The sequence below is a fragment of the Mastacembelus armatus genome, chromosome 11, assembly GCF_900324485.2.
Source record: "Mastacembelus armatus chromosome 11, fMasArm1.2, whole genome shotgun sequence".
Lineage (NCBI taxonomy): Eukaryota > Metazoa > Chordata > Actinopteri > Synbranchiformes > Mastacembelidae > Mastacembelus > Mastacembelus armatus.
In genome coordinates, this window is record NC_046643.1 from 15,917,224 (window position 1) to 15,933,930 (window position 16,707).

The window sequence follows — 16,707 nt, forward strand, 5'->3', positions numbered from 1 at the left end:
ATGAAGATGTGTCACTTTGCCACTGATTCAATACATCAATAATTACTCTTTGGAAAGATGTAATTAACTTGGACAGAAAATACTTTTAATGGTCACCATCTAGCTGTGATAGCTTTCTACACCTGGTCATTCTTTCCAAGCCAAAAAAAATAAATATTAACAGGAAATCCAACACTTAGGAAACACTAAAAAAGTTTATGTACTTTATTCAAGGCTCTGTTACAGAATATGTTTGCATTGTAGTATTGTTTTTTCTCTTTGAATAAATTTAGGCTACGTTCTTCGTCCGACGTTTTTGGTCGCTTACGTCAGGAGTGATTCCTCCTTCTAATAAACGATCTTTGACATGCTGCGCAGGTGTGCATCCCTCAGCAGGTGCGTTCGTGTCGTCACTGCCTAGTTACGCCTGTCGGGAAGAAAAAGATTTCCTAACTTGGTTACTCGTCCATTCAGACTCGGCGGAGGTCGTTGGAGACTCGGTTTTAAAGCTTGTTTTTAGCGTTTTAAGGTTAGTGAAGACGGAGGACGCTGTGTTTTAGAAGTTAAGGTGGAAGTGACGGCGGGAAATGGGTAAAAAACAGGAGACAAATCCGGACTCCGAGTATGGTGAGTTGACATTACCCGTTAGGTTCCTCATAACCAAGTAATAATTAATTATTAGCCAACTAACTATATGTGTTATATTTATTGTTGTTTCTCTCATTAAATGTTGCCTTAGAAGAAGAATATCATGAATATCATGTTATTAATGTATAGAGTTTGCAGCAGATTTGTCAAGTGCGCCAACAAGAAGCTATTTGCGCATTTAGATTTCATGTTGTGCTCCAGTATTGCAATGAATAATGGTTTGTTGGTTTACAAACAGCTTGGCTTTAAAAGGAAATCATTGAGCCAAAACATTCAAGACACTTGACCCATAGAAGAAATAGCATCCTTAAAATAAATAGGTTGAACTGTGTTGGCTGCAAATCCAAAAAAATCTAAAAATAAACACATTAAAATGAGTGGTTCCTAATCTCAGATAAATAAGAGAAATTTAAGTAGTCACCACATGACTGACTGCAGATGTGTGCATGGAAGTACATGTATATATTATGTTTAAATTTTGAAAATACCTGAAAGTTTTAATTTGAGAAGGGAAAATCATTGTTTGGGTTAAATCCTGGCAGTTAATTTCCAAAGTAGCATTAAACATATAAATTGGGATTAGGAGTCATTTACAGTAGCTTCATTATCATGTTGAGAAAGAACAACAGCTTTAAATGACCCACTTTGACAAATGAGCATGTTTCTATGGAAGTGTTGTTGGTCTCTGTATTCAGTTCACAGTTCATTTTACAATTAGCAGCTCAATATGAAATTTAATTGTGCAGTCTGCAAATGCATTTTGTAATTGACAATTCAATGTGTAAATTAACAATTTAATACATAATTCACTTTGAATTGTTTTGGTTAAAGTTTTAAATGAAAACTAAATCAATTGTATGTCACATTGTATTGTTATGGTTGAATTATATCCAAAATAAGGTTTCGCATAGCAGCCGCCAAGTCTTGTCGACACTTGTGTTGCATCTGTTTATACAACATATTCATCTGCCAGGTTCTTTCTTAAACCTGGACATTTTGTTTTCAGCAGGTTTTTCAGTTATATAGAAATCATCCTGTTTGAAACACAATTTTGATAATTGATTAATTGCCCAAAAGTAATTGTTTAGTCAAAAATGTGAAATATTTCCTAGTACCAGCTTCTGAAATGTGAAATATTTTCTTGTTTTCAGTGATGGCAAACATCTTTGTATGTTTTATTCTTAGTGAGTCAACTTGTTCACATGGGCTTCAGGTAAAAGAATGAGGTTTGTCCATCATTAAATGATTATACAAGACAATAACAGTCAGTTATGTTGACAATAAAGATAATTTTTGGGTGCAGCATTGTAGTTATCGTATGACAGTGTTGTACAGCAGATGGAGGAACTGTTATTGCTGGTGTTCAGTGCAGATTTTTGACAAATTATCAAATCATGTAGACGCAGTGATGTGAGTTGCTCATTTTTCCCACTTGATCCAAGATTTTAACACTGAGACAGTTCTTGATGTTGTGACCATCCTGTGTTAACTTTCCATTGTGTGTATAGCAGATCTCTCTTTCCTGACTTGCTGTTTAATCTCTGTGGTGTTTAATGTATTGATGGAGTCACAAGTCTATTGACAGTCTGGGAGGTTTGGCGAAGCTACAGTAAACAAACCCTCCCTGCAGATAAATATCCACTGGATTTCGTGTCTCATCGAATAACTTATGACGATGGAAGAGGTGTCCAAGTGTTTGAGCTGTCAGTTTTACTTCACATTTAGAACATAATGTGACGGCTGAAACAAAATCTTAGTGTGTAAATTAACATTTTCCTTAAACACATCACCGTGTTTTCTAATTGGGAATTGTCTTTCTACTAGTTGTGTTCTGTAACAGCCTTCATGTGGAAGAAATCTTGCTAAGCTGCTTTTTGTTCCCCAGCAATTTGTTCTGCAATGTATAAGTGATTGTTCTTGTTTGACACATTTTGGCATTTCATACGCTACTTTTTCCTGTTGAAAATGTGTAGTCACTCGAAGTATGAGGAAATAAGTTATTCTTGACACAAATCATTGACCAGCTTGTGTCTTAAAGTTGGTTGAGGCATGAGAAAAAAAACTATAGCTAATGTGTAAAGATGGAGAACCACTTATGGGGTTAACTTTAAAAAGCTGTGTCTGTTTCTGAAGAAGGGTTAAAGTTCATCACAGGAACAATATTTTATTTATAAATTGTACATATTAGTTTGGATTAGTTGAGTTAAAAGTATAAATCTTATGTCAGCTGTTTGATGTTAAGTGGATTTAGATTTATTTTTTTAAGCCATTGAATATATTTTGGAAAAAGATATGTAGTGAGTGAACAACAATCCACTAGAGCTGAAACACTGATTTGATTTCTTGAGCAGCAAAATGAATGAGTAATTAGCTGTTAGGTTTCATTTGCTGATACTGGCTTCTCAAATATGAGGATTTCATGCTTTTCTCTAGTAAACTGAAAATCTTTTGACAAATCAAAACATTTACAGTTGCCCCCTTTCTGTTTTGCAAAGTTGTGAGAGGGATTTTTCCATAATTCTTTAATGATTAGTAGACTAAACAAGTAGTTAGTTACAGCTCTACTTTCTCTGTTGCTGTCATGGCTACTAATATATTTACACATTAAAATATTCAGAAATCACATATCAATCACACTATCCAATTAGTGTGCCACTTCCCTTGTTAAAGATGGCATTTCTTGTTTTCCTTCTTCCTTATGATAGTACGCCAGTTATCAACTCAGCAGTTACCGGTTAATCAGGTTGACCTTTGTTTTTACAGAGACACAGAGAAAGGTGAGGTCTTTGCCAACAAAAAAAGTCGGTACACAATTTCTTCTGATTATTTTCCTTTCTGTCCAGTGTCCTGGTTCTTTGAGAAATTCTTCATTTATTGTGACACGTCTATCATTTTTTTGTTTACCTCAATTGAAGGTAGAGTTATACGTCACTCCTCTTCAGTCAAGTTCAGCTGATGACACTCACACCCATTTTCTTTGTGGATTTTGCAAATCCAGGTTATAAAAATGTCCTGTATTTGTTTTTGTCTGGAGTTGAAGGTTTAAAGGCTGCGCTTTAGCTTTTTATGAGGACATAAAAGCACAAAAGTCCTTTTATGTGTGTCACATAGAGTCACAGTGAGCCATTATTCATACAAGCATTTACTCTAATCGCACAGCAGTATCCAAACAGCTGAAATCTGACACTGGTGCCATAGCAAGAGGCAGATAAACAGGTTTCTTTGTTTGGATGATAGAAAATGTCTGCTAGAGTCATTTTTCTTTTTCAGTGATTCCTCAGACAATGGTGCACAGATATGGAAACTGGTGTCTGGTCTAATTGTCAAATACCTCTAATGCAGCTGCCCATTGTCCATCTACCCATCTGCTCCACTCTTTGGTTGCTACATTTACCATTTTATTTACAAATCTCTTGCTTGCGAAGATCATTCTCCCTTCTTTTAAAGGTTTAACTGCACCACTGATCCAGAGAAGCAGGTTTTTGGTTACATTTGTTGACCAAACGAAATCTGGGTCTGTGCCAGTTTTGGTTAATAACTTACTGCCTCCTGTGTGAGGATTTGCATCCTGCTCAGAACACCTCACAATGGTAACACAGTCTCCATTCACTCCTATTCAAATGACACTGGAAATAACTTAGCTCTGGCTGCTATGTATGAGAAATGATGATCAGTGGTGAGCTGCCTGACTAAATACCCATCCCTGGGGACCAATCAAATCAGCACAGCATGTTAAGATTTGCATGTGCTGCATCAGATGGGAAACCAAAGGAGTACTTCTCATCATGTTTCACTGAAGAAGCATTAGGCTTTCAGACTGTTCCACACAACCTTTTACCACTTTTCTTCTTCTTGTAGATACTGTAAGCACTGGAGCACAAAAATGCAGATTCTGCTTTGTGGTCACTTTCATCACCCTGTGTGTGAGAGTGGCTGAGTGCGTCCCAGCTATTTAGTTGTTTCCTTCTTTTGTTTAAAAGTATTGGTTGGCCATTAGGGTGGGGAAAATCATGAATCTTACATTCATAAGTGCATAGAAAACTAATTCATCTGAGAAGAGAAAAGTCATTACAAAGCCTGGAAAATGGTAAGAATGTCTGTTTTTCTTGCCTGACAGGAAAATGCAGTGGAGACTAACTTGCTCACAGGTTTGACTCTGATAATAGGAATTTGTCAATTGGGCCCTTCCCAACTATGTTTTAAACTTAAAGGTTTGAGGCTCCATGCTGTGAAAGCCCATACTTTGGATTCAGATTTCATTCAAATAACCCTGAGCTGCTGGAGTCACTGCTTTGCCTCAACTTGGATCTTTTTGTCTTTACCCTCTCTGGTGTGATTGAACATGACTAAAATTAAATATAGTTTGTTTAGTTTGTAAAGCAGCTTATTGTGTGAGACATGTGACACCCACAGAGTTGCATTATTGTTTGTTCCTGCTGGCAGATTTTCTGTGTTCTAGGAAACAACAATAACATTTCTTCCTGGTAACACGATCACCTCGGTCGGAGTGATTACACTGTAAAATTCTGTGTGCAACGAAACCATAAGAATATGAGATCACTTCTGTTTTTTCACTTCAAGTTTTTTCTCATTCAGCTGCACTGCAATTTGTTAAAAGATGAGGATACAAGAAGTCTCATAATTGCTTACAAACATCTGTTTTCATATTTAAATTCTTATATAGTTTATCAGTTTCTAGCCTAACTCTTGCTTCCAATGACCCATGTTAAGGGAAGCCTGGGTCAAAGCTCTTCTCGTATTTCTGCGTAATATACAGTATACACCCAGATTTAATAAGCGGGACACTTCCTTGAGGTGGAACTGTTGTGTGATGTTATAAAATTTTGTGATAACCTACTGTGTCCTTGATGATCTGTGTGAAACTAGAAACAAGGATGTTGTTAATACATTAGACATGGCTGGTTAGTAACAGTTTTTGTGTGGGTGGTGCTAATTTACTTTGTTTTAAAGGCCATTTATGACGCTGAATGTGCTGACTTGCTTTGTTCCTGTTTTCCCAGGAGAACCTGTTCAGTTTGACCCAACCTTCAATGGGCCCATAAAGAAAAGGTGACTCTCTCCCTGACTCTACCAACTCCTTCAACCCCCAAATCCTTAGAGCACCTGTAGGCTGTACTGTGTTGATACTGCTACTGTGTTTGCTCGGTTTCTGTTGACTGGAATCAAGTTTGTCACGTCCAAGGCAAACTTCCCTGAAAAGCTCAGCCAGTTCATTTCATCATCTTCCTGTCTCTCTTGTTCCTTATCAGAGGATGCACTGACATAATCTGCTGTATCCTGTTTATGGCCGTCATCCTGGGATACATAATAGTCGGGATTTTAGGTAAGACACACCTTAAAACACCTACACAGTCCTCTTGAATCTGCCCTTTGCTCACTGACACACATCAGTCATCACTTTCCCACCATCTTCACTCTGGAACCATAACTTTTTCTTTGTACTCCCTCTGCTGACTGTCTTAAAGAAAAACCAAGAACCATTGTTTGTCCTTTTTAGTATGAGAATAGAGCCAGCAGCTATTTAACTTAGCATAAAGAATTAAAACAGGGGGAAGCATCTAGCCTGGCTTTGTCCAAAGGTAACAGTCTGCCAACCATGACCTTTCTATCTCACTAACACATTAAAGCAATTTGCACTTTTGTGCCGATTAATTCTAGGGCTAATGCTTTGTAGTGACCTTCTGGACCCCTTTCAGAAGGAAACAATACACTTTGTTTTTTTGTTTTTTGTTCTGATTAAAAAAAAAAAGATGCAACTTAATTAATTAAGCTTTAATTAGTGATTCAGACTTGAAACAGCTGTGCATTAAAGGATTCACTGAGCTGGCTGCTGGGTGCATGTTGAGATAATTAAAGGAGGTCCAGCTGCAGTAACAAATGAGTAGATGCCAAAACACTTCATTTCAGTTTGTAATATTCACACCAAATTTTACAACTCAGTCACAGTGGCAACCGTTTTGTCTCTCTTCACAACTATCACAAGATAAACAATAGAAAAATGGTGTTAATGTTATAAATTAATAAACCGGGTATGCTCCTTGTTCGATAATGCAGCTTTGTGTTGCAGTAGAAGCTGAGCTCAACCCATGTTGTACTGGGTGGACTTGCTCCATTAAAATGAATTAGAAGCCTTGATAGTGGTACTGACCTTCTTATCTAACTAAAAGTGAGTATGTGCATTGCCCAAAATTTTGAGCAAGCAAGTTAATCTAGCTAATGTGTAAATATTAGTTATTTTACTATTTCCTTAGACCTTACATGTAGCTTCAGCTTGCCGATGTAATGATTCAGTGCAGTTAATGTTTTACTTTTTTTTTATCTGTATAGTTTGGTCAGAGCTAACAACAAGGCTTTAACTCTTTATTTACATTTATTTTTAGGCTTTTTATTACATCCTGTTTATCTGGTTATTGTAATTTCTGATTCCTATACTCTGATTTATCATTGTTAGCAAAAGAGCAATGTCTTTCACAAGCTTTCCTTACTGTGTTAAAGTACAAACAGATGATTTCCATGTCAGCATCCAGTCAGCAACTCTTTATTGCCCTGTTGCCCTGTCATCAAACTCATTCCAACACTGAGTCTCTTATCTAGAGTCAACAAAGAAGCCTGATGGGTGTTGCAGCCACCTCATGTGTATCAGCAGCTGAATATGTCCCATATAATCTTTTGTCACCTTCATCAGTGGCTTTGGTTGGATGACAAAATCTTTTGTTCACTGTAGTGGGAGAAATCTGATACAACATGTCTGGATTTATTCCCCATTAACAAAATCTTATATTACATAACATACATGTATATGACAATTGTATGAGGTAATGGTCAAGGTATTTCCCAGTTCTAGCTTGTGTTTACAGTAGCTAAGACCATGGATACAATACAAGACACTTTGCGTTATATTCGATTTATCTGAGAGGCTCTTTTGTCCATAGCGACTTTCAAATGTATTCAAACTAAACTCCATAGAAACAAGATGTGATCAAACTTAAAGGTGTCTTCTGTCAGACTGCTGTGCCCTCTTGTGGTTGGACACAGATAATCCATTATTTTCTTGTAATACATCAAATTGAGACTTGAGTAGGAATTTAAGTATATTGCCACTGCAAATGGTATTATCATAACCACGTCATTTATTTTAGCAACTGTCAACCAAATGTTAGCTTAAATATTAGACTGTTTTGGTTACATCTTTTAAAACTTGCGATATGATCCTAATGCTATGAGGGCACCATTAAATTACAGAACGTGTGCGATCAAAGTACGTTAAAAATACCTGGAGCAGCAAACACTAAAATTCTGTATCAGCTTTGTTGTAACACTGGAATAGTTCTTCACCCAGTAAACACTCGTGACACTCCCAAACAAACATTAAACCAGCAAACTCAATAAATGTACAGTTTTTGTGGCAAGTAATAACATTCCCTTATGCAATAGTATGTCTTTGTCAAACACACATGATTGTGGCTAACCTATTTTTTTTTATTGCTTCATTCACTTTATATCATCACCTTTATGTCACTGGCATTTATTCTGCTCTTATCATTCCTAATTTGATGTATGCTTGTTTGTTTTCTCTCAGCTTGGCTCTATGGAGATCCTAGACATGTCCTTTATCCAAGAAACTCAACTGGGTGGTTCTGTGGTATTGGACCAAATAAGTAATTACATTATTCTTTCTCTCCTTTTCACATTATTATACATGTACAGATACGATAATAAATTTGACACAAAACCAAAGTTAATTCTTCGTCTTTTCCCCTCCAGAGACCGACCCAATGTATTCTACTTTGACATCCTCAAATGTGCCACATCTATTAATGTTATGGCAACTGCTCTCAATGGTTTCCAGTGTCCAACCACACAGGTAGTGAATGCCGTTTAACTTTCATTTAATGCACCTTCTCAATGCACACAGAATTTCTCATCTCTTTTCCTCCTCTCAAAGGTTTGTGTAGACAAATGTCCTTCTAACTTCTGGGCTGTAGGGATACAGTCATACATGCCAAATGTAAAGGCAGCAGATGTTTTCAACCAAAGCCTCTGTGTGCCATCTCTAAACCTGGCAACTACTAAACTGGTAAGTCCCATGTAGTCACCATGTGTAAACTTTGCATTTCTTTCTTAAAGTACCTAAAGTGACATTTGTTTTGAAAATACAAAACATGTGCTAGCATTTGTTCATCATGATATAACAGTGACCACATGACATAACTGCACATTGTTTCAGAGTGTTAAAGAAATTGTGGACAGGGAGCTGTGTCCTTTTTTCTTCACACCTACAACCTCTGGTGAGTGGAACGGCTCATTTTTATTTTGGTCTGATGATACATTAACACTAGTAAAGGCTGGTAATGAGTTTCATTTAATTAAGAAGATAATTAAAGTACTTCTAGTTCCTCTCTTTAAATGTCCAACTGTTTGTTAATGATGCATTATAAACAATTCATTAAATGTTTATATACTTTTTATTTATGCTAAACAGGGGGATGAAGGTGTTACCAGTACAAGTCTTCATTTAACTGCTACTAAACAGAAACTACACTGCTCCTTTTTGCTTATTCACAAGTTATGATGCAAAGTATATGAGAGATCTAGTGATCGATTAAACCATAATTCAATGTAAGTTGATTTGGTTTGATATGTTCTTTCTCTACTGTTAGTGCTGGGGAGATGTTTGCCTGATGTCTCTGCACTGGGGAACATCCCTACAGAGTTCTCCAAAGTTCCAGGTTTACCCTCCTCAGTCAACGACACCATTGGCCTCATCAAAAATGGAACTGGGTAATTTTTGCACTTCCATGCACTTAAATCACAGATAACCACACATGTAAAAAAAAAAAACACTTAAATAATTGTTCCTTTTTCTTCTTCTCATCACCAGCTCAAGGTTGGTGGTTTCATGAGTTTTTGTGTTGACTGTTGGTAGCTGGTTATAGTAGCGCTTGTTGCTGTATAGAAGTCAGTCATACACAGTGGGACTAGATGCTATGTGGAACGCTCTCTTGGGATCCAGTATTGTAGCATTAATGTGTATTTTTCTTACAATCTAAAAAAGCTCCAGTTTGTCTGTCTGTATGCTGAGTGTCTGGGGTTTGTGTCCATATCTTTAGCCTGTTTTGCTCTGTTTGTCTCTTCAGAGATGTATTGCCACTGTCTGTTTTATAAATTGAGTTGGGTTTTTTTCCCCCTTGTTTCTTTGTTTGATTTGTGTGACACTTATGTTCTATGTTTACTGTCAGCAACACAGCTTGTCCTCGCTTTTACCTCTCATTAGGGACATTGCAAATGGCTTCAATGCCAGAGAGATCGGAGTCCGAATCTTTGAGGACTTTGCGTCGTCATGGCCATGGATCCTCATGTGAGTTGCATTGCAGAGCAACACTTCACACTGTCACCTAATGGTAGACATGCAGATAAAAATTACCTTTACAGTGAAGTAATGTGTGTGTGTGTGTGTGTGTGTGTGTGTGTGTGTGTGTGTGTGTACGTGTGTACACATACTGTATGAGTTGATCTCTTATAAACCTCATATTTAATCTTTTTTCCATTTATCTCTTTTTGTTTTCCATATTACTTATTCACCACCCCTCCGGTCTCCTCTCAGTGGTCTGCTAATAGCGATGTTCGTCAGTATGCTGTTCCTGTTGCTGCTGAGATTCACTGCTCCGGTCATGGTGTGGGTGCTCATCTTAGGAATGCTGGGTGCCGGGGCATATGGTAACTTTCAACTGGAATAGTTTTTAAGGCAAACAGGGTTAAACATATGTGGAATTTTTAAGAGTGCCATGTGGTTCAGGTAGTCTGCAGGTGGAGTCATGGACTGGATGACTTTTATTAGAGGGAATTGTAGAAGTTGCAGCCTCTCATACCAGCACAAGTTTATTCTTTGCCTGTGCTGTGGTAAATGCAGTGGAGGACAGATATTTGTCTAGGTCAATATATACAAAACATCAAGTATTTTTCCTCTTTTAGCTAAAAGTGTTTGTGATCCTGTGTAACTTGTTTTATTAATTTTATAGTTTTGTCTTGATTTAGTAAGAGGTATTTAATTTTTTGGAAAGCAGTGTGAAAAGTGTGAATGTGAAGTACTATGTTCCTAGTAGACTGAGTTGCTGGACTATCTCTGAATCATTTTGTCATTTTCCGTTGCAGGTATATGGCACTCCTACTGGGAATATGATAACTACAAGAAAAACTCAGCTACCATCACTAATGTTGGTTTTACCACCAATTTAAATGTTTATCTGCAAGTCCAAGAGACCTGGCTGGCCTTCTGTGAGTCTGATCAAAGTGCTTATTTACCATTATATAACTTTTCTCAGTTTTTGGAGACATAGTTTTGTGTCAAAAACTTAACTATACCTAGTCAAGTTTGACATAAAATATACAGAGGTCAGTACAATGGAAAAGAAAAAAACATCTCTAAATTAAAGGTCACTTAAATATGTTTAACCAAAGAGCTTTTCATCAGGGAAACACAGTACAGAGGAAATGAGAGCTAAAATTGGATAATAATCGTCCATTTGTTATCTATTCCACGTATTCCTATCAACTGTTGTAAGGAGGCTAGAGCCGAGATTGGAGAAGAGGCAAGATACACCCTGGACAGATCACATTCACATGTACATGTGTTTGGATGGTGGGAGGAAACCAGTGATTTTAAAAAATCAATTATGTCCTATTAAGAAAATCACACCGTGGTTTAAAACATTCATATGTCAAAATAAACGCAATCGAACCATTGGTGGCATAGACGTTTACTGCACAGCCTAATTAAAATGCGTAGTGGTTATATATAGCATGCTGGTGGGGGATGCCTCCTGAGGCTTTTTTTCCCTTTATGTCACACTTTACTCATCAGTTTTGTCCCCTCCTGCTCCTCAGTGATAATCATTTCTGTGGTGGAGGTGATCATTCTCCTGACCGTAATCTTTCTACGGACCAGAATCCTGATAGCCATCGCCCTCATTCAGGAGTCCAGCAAGTGAGACATGATGTTGAAATACAATTACTATCCTCAAGAGTCTTCCTAGTTCTAATAAATCTAAAATTAAGATCACCCTATTAAATTGATATCAATCTAATTCCTAAAGAGATAATTTAAAGATTTTCGTTTGTTTCTTTTTATATTATAAAGTATAATACTCCTAACAATCAGCATTTGTTGAAAATCTTGTACCTTCAAACTGGTTTGCATCAGACTGTGAATGGGTCATATGGCTTCGACATAAGCTCGTGATGTGTGTGCTCGTGTTCCCACAGGGCAATCGGCCACATGATGTCTGCTCTGCTGTATCCTCTGGTCACCTTTGTTCTGCTGCTGGTGTGTGTTACTTACTGGGGCGCCACTGCCTTGTATCCTTTCATTTTATGTACAGTATCTGTAACATGTTACCTCTGTAACATCGAGTACAGGTTTCATTTTGAAATCACTCCCTAGTTCAGTTCAGGTGTGGCAGTTCTCTTAACTTAATGTATGCAGATATTTGGCCACTTCAGGGAGCCCAATCTATAGAGTGGTGGCTCTCAACTCCACTATGAACGGCTGTAAGGATATCAATGGCACCGTTGACTGTGACCCTCAGGTGAGTCGGTGGGATATGAGGCTAAAGTTGGTACAATAAAACCTGCTCCTAGTTTCCTCTTTGGTTGCTAGAAGAAATTTGGTGTCAGCACATAATGATTTAGTAATATGTAGATATTTCCCTTTTAAACTGCATGATAGCTGTCCAAACCTAGGTGTGACTGTGCATTCACCCAAGAGAATGACCGATGTGATGAGCGGGATGAAAGCAATTCTGTAAACCTTTCATTGTCCTCTTCTCCACCTCTTCAATCTTCCATCTCCTCTTAGAACTTCACCTCCTCAGATTACCCAGACTGCTCCTCAGCCAGCTGTATCTTCATCAAATACAACAACGAGGGTCTCTTCCAGAGGAACATCTTCAACCTACAGATCTACAATGTGGTGGCTTTTCTCTGGTGCGTCAACTTTGTCATCGCCCTGGGGCAGTGCACGCTCGCAGGCGCCTTTGCCTCCTACTATTGGGCTTTCAACAAACCAGCTGATATCCCTATGTTCCCTGTGTGTGGAGGCTTTATGCGTGCACTCAGGTAGGTTAATGAGCTGCTGCCACACAGGTTAATCCCTGCAACAATGAAAGTGATAAACTGTTTTATCTGTTCAGTACAGAGCAACTCACAGGGTATTTTTCCTGAATGCTGTCTACTCTTTGGCTCCTAGAGGGCACTTTAAACCTGCCCATAGCAGTCATCATCATTATTTTTGCACTTCAGGTACCATGTGGGCTCCTTGGCATTTGGTGCTTTGATCCTGACCCTGGTGCAGATAGCGAGAATGATCCTGGAGTACATTGACCACAAAACACGATGTAAGGCTGACAAGTCCCATTTTCCTGCCACCCTAAAGCATACTAGTCATTTTACTTGGCTGATTTATGTAGCTTGAAGTGTAAATACACATCAAGTCTTATTCATGGGAGTTGGTCCAAGTGCAGTTTATTTAATCTGACAAAAGTTAACTGTAACAACACTTCTAGGCTTTATATTGAGTCCATCTAGCTTTATTTCATTTTTATTTCATTTCTTTCTACTTCCAGTTCTATTTTCCAAATATCTATGTGGATAAATTAATGCTAAATACATGAAAGTTACCCACATGTTAAAACAAGTATATATTTTTAATCAGATGGTGTCAAACAAATCACATCAATACTAACGTGTTTTGGCTTCTCGTCCCCCAGCTGCACAAAATGCAGTTGCACGTTTCATATTGTGCTGCATGAAGTGCTGCTTGTGGTGTTTGGAGAAGTTCATCAAATTCCTCAACAGGAATGCATACATCATGGTGAGCATTATTATATTATTGTGGAGTTTTTAGTCCTTCCTATTATTTTTGTATATGGGTTAATGGTTAAGATTTAACCTACAATAAACTTCCAAAGTACTATTATATGCTCTACTTAAATATCACTGCTCTACTCTCAACATTAAAAACATATACAAGCAATTTATGGAATGTCATTATCACTGATCTGTGTTTTTGTTATATAATAGATGTTAAACGTGTGTCATTCAGACCATTGTTTCCTAAAACCACGTGATGTTTTCTTTTCTTGACAGATTGCCATTTATGGGAAAAACTTCTGTGTCTCGGCCAAAAATGCTTTTAAGTTGCTTATGAGAAATATAATCAGGTTTGTGCTGAAATTATGTTTGATAAGCTGACTACCCGTTTGTAGTGAGAGTGTAATGTCCCTCCATAACATGAATACATTTGCATGTGCTGGAGAGACGTAGTCAGTAGTGCCATGTTTCTCTGATTCTCAGGGTGGTGGTGCTCGATAAAGTGACAGATGTACTGTTGTTCTTTGGGAAGCTCCTTGTGGTCGGAGGAGTGGGTAAGGAAGGGTTAAAATTTCAGTAGCACCAAATTTGTCATGTTTAAATGTTACATGTGAAATTAGGTGATAGGTCTACTCATCAAAAATATTAATTGTAATATCAAAAAAAATAGAGAAAAAACATAAAAATTGATAAACATCTTTTAATGACAGTAAATGTCAGTGAATATTCAGCATCAGTGCATCAGGATGGAGAGGAGACACTTTAATCTGTCTTGTTCCAGGTGTCTTGTCCTTCTTTTTCTTCTCTGGACGAATACAGCTACCAGGCAGCAATTTCCAGTCTGGAAACCTCAACTACTACTGGATGCCAATTATTGTAAGTCACAAATGGCCCATTCTGGTTTTGATAATCATCTTTCAGATTCATTGGGCTAATTGGAATTTATTCCAACTCATGTGTTTTGTTCTATGTTGTTCTGGTGTGTTTTAGGTGGTGCTGTTTGGTAGCTACCTCATTGCTCATGGATTCTTCAGTGTGTACAACATGTGTGTTGATACACTTTTCCTCTGCTTCTGTGAGTAAATGTTTACAGTTGACATTCACATTTTAACTAGTATTTACACAGAAATGCTAAGGACTCAAAGCACAATAAAACATTACTTTAGACTGATAACTACAGCCAACATGGGAGATAATCACTTTGCAAAGCCATTTTAGCTCAAATTTTAACATGGTAGTTTTAAGATAAGAAGTTAAAAGGTAACGTAGCTGGTTCATTACTACAACACAAATACACATGGTCCATTACATCACTTTCACTCTATGGCTTTCATTCATTCACAGTGGAGGACTTGGAGCGTAATGATGGATCTGCAGAGAAGCCGTACTTTATGTCCAAAAACCTCATGAAGATCCTCAACAAATCCAACAAGGTGCAAAAAAAAGGTAAAGGAAAGGACTGAAGCTCCTCTTCCATCTTCAACTCCTGACTCTAACACTGTGACACACATGTTCAGGTTGTCTTTGTTATTTGCAGTTTTTAAGTCTGTTTTTTTTTTTTTTTTTTTTAATACGTTTTTAAATATGTTTACCAAAACTGATTTACTGATTTTGCACTTATAAATTTTGTTTTTATTGTATGTATTATATATTGTTTAATGTGTAGTATAAATGACTGTACATAAGAAAGGACTGTAGAACACAATACACATTTCTTAATTTGTTAAAATAATTCCTGATGTGGCTGTGAAAGTCCCCAAATATTTCTTTTATTATTTTAAACAATATTTATTTCTCTTCATACTGCAAGTGTTAATATTTCCGCTGCAGATATATTAGGCTGATTTATCATGCACAACTTAATCCAGTGAAAGCCAGAAGGTCTTTTAAAATGTGTTTCTTCAGATGGAACTAAACAAAAATGTATTTTAGATACTATTTGTAAAAAGGTTATTTTATAAATACAGAGATTATTATAGCCCTATCATTTTATCATTGATATAAACACTGATATAAAATTATGTAATAAAGTTGTACATATGATTATTCATGACTCAGCATGTCACTGTCTTCTCTCCATCTGTAGCTGACCATGTTCGGTTTGCCTTCAGAGCTTCTCATCCTTTCTAGTGTCTCTTATAGATGTAAACTGGCATTTTTGTTTATTTGCTCACTTCTAATCTTTGTGCTTTTTATCTGAGCTGAAAAGCCAGTGTCGTATACAATCCTACTCTGAAGAGACAATCTTTCAACTGAAACCTCTCTGCCTGGCCTGCTGAGGGTTTTTAGCAGTCATCTATCACATATTCATGTTTGTGTCTCAGCAACAGTGAAATCTCTCGCCATTTAATGATGTATTTATCTACAGAAAGGTTTTGTCTTCATGGCCTCAGCAGTCAGATGTTGTGTAATGTGATGTCATATTCAGGCTCTTGTTCATAAGCTCCTGTGGGCTTTTTCCAAAGCAACACAGTTATGCACATAACTGAGCAACTGAGACGCTTTTACTTTAGTTGAGTATTTTCAATTTCTGTTGCTGTGAATTTCCCTGCTGTGGAACAAATCAGTTCTTCTCTTCCACTACAGTTCAGAGACAAATATTTAATTTTTATTCCATTTCATTAATATGACTGCAGTAGATACATTTACTTTGTAGACTGAAATTAATAATACAAAATATAACCAACAGATAAACTATGTATTATTGTAAGTTAAAGTATTTATTAATGGGAGAAGTGTTTTGATTTAATCATCTACAACATTAGAAAAACGAAAATAAGATTAACCCAAAAAATTAAAGCATGTTGAGTATTTTTTTTCTTAAAAAAACATAACTAGTGATTAATTTTCTCAGATAGGGGTCAATTAAATTTCTGTTAGTCCTTTTAATAATATTAAAATTTACACAGTCATGATACAAAAGTATTTGTCAATCAACCTTTACTACTGGACCACAATGTCTCTATGTATAGTTTGACAAGTCTCACAAATTGTGACTTCACTATTATTTTTAGTGTCACAAGCCTCATAATACAGACTGTAGCTTGAAAAAATACATATGCAAGAAATGAAGAGCCCCAGTTGCAGTCTTGTCATCCCACAGACAACCTGAAGGTTCATTTCTGACCCTGGAATCAATGATTAAGTGCAACTGAACCAATTTAGTAGATCAAATTTAACACAGGTTAAAGG

The 16,707-nt window shown here is 36.9% G+C and overlaps 1 protein-coding gene across 2 annotated transcripts; it reads left to right on the forward strand.

Moving 5' to 3' along the window:
• Window positions 1–395: 395 nt before the first annotated feature.
• Window positions 396–15,563, forward strand: slc44a4 (solute carrier family 44 member 4). Of its 2 annotated transcripts, XM_026300974.1 has the most exons (23): window positions 396–606; window positions 5,649–5,697; window positions 5,898–5,971; window positions 8,228–8,306; window positions 8,413–8,512; window positions 8,594–8,725; window positions 8,876–8,936; window positions 9,309–9,429; window positions 9,530–9,535; window positions 9,923–10,006; window positions 10,253–10,365; window positions 10,801–10,923; window positions 11,533–11,632; window positions 11,911–12,003; window positions 12,131–12,233; window positions 12,503–12,762; window positions 12,946–13,040; window positions 13,413–13,516; window positions 13,792–13,865; window positions 13,999–14,069; window positions 14,297–14,391; window positions 14,506–14,590; window positions 14,860–15,563. In XM_026300974.1, exons 1-23 carry the CDS (start codon window positions 567–569, stop codon window positions 14,976–14,978), a joined length of 2,181 nt encoding a protein of 726 aa, XP_026156759.1. In that variant the 5' UTR covers window positions 396–566; the 3' UTR covers window positions 14,979–15,563. The 2 variants fall into 2 exon arrangements, with proteins under 2 accessions (XP_026156759.1, XP_026156761.1); XM_026300976.1 differs by lacking the exon at window positions 9,530–9,535.
• The last annotated feature ends 1,144 nt before the right edge of the window (window positions 15,564–16,707 follow it).

Excerpts from the sequence above, each read along its gene's own strand:
- slc44a4 (XM_026300974.1), top strand. The coding sequence starts at position 567 with ATGGGTAAAAAACAGGAGACAAATCCGGACTCCGAGTATG. Across the intron at positions 8,937-9,308 it reads CTTCACACCTACAACCTCTG|TGCTGGGGAGATGTTTGCCT; the intron begins GTGAGTGGAACG and ends CTCTACTGTTAG. Across the intron at positions 12,234-12,502 it reads CCGTTGACTGTGACCCTCAG|AACTTCACCTCCTCAGATTA; the intron begins GTGAGTCGGTGG and ends ATCTCCTCTTAG.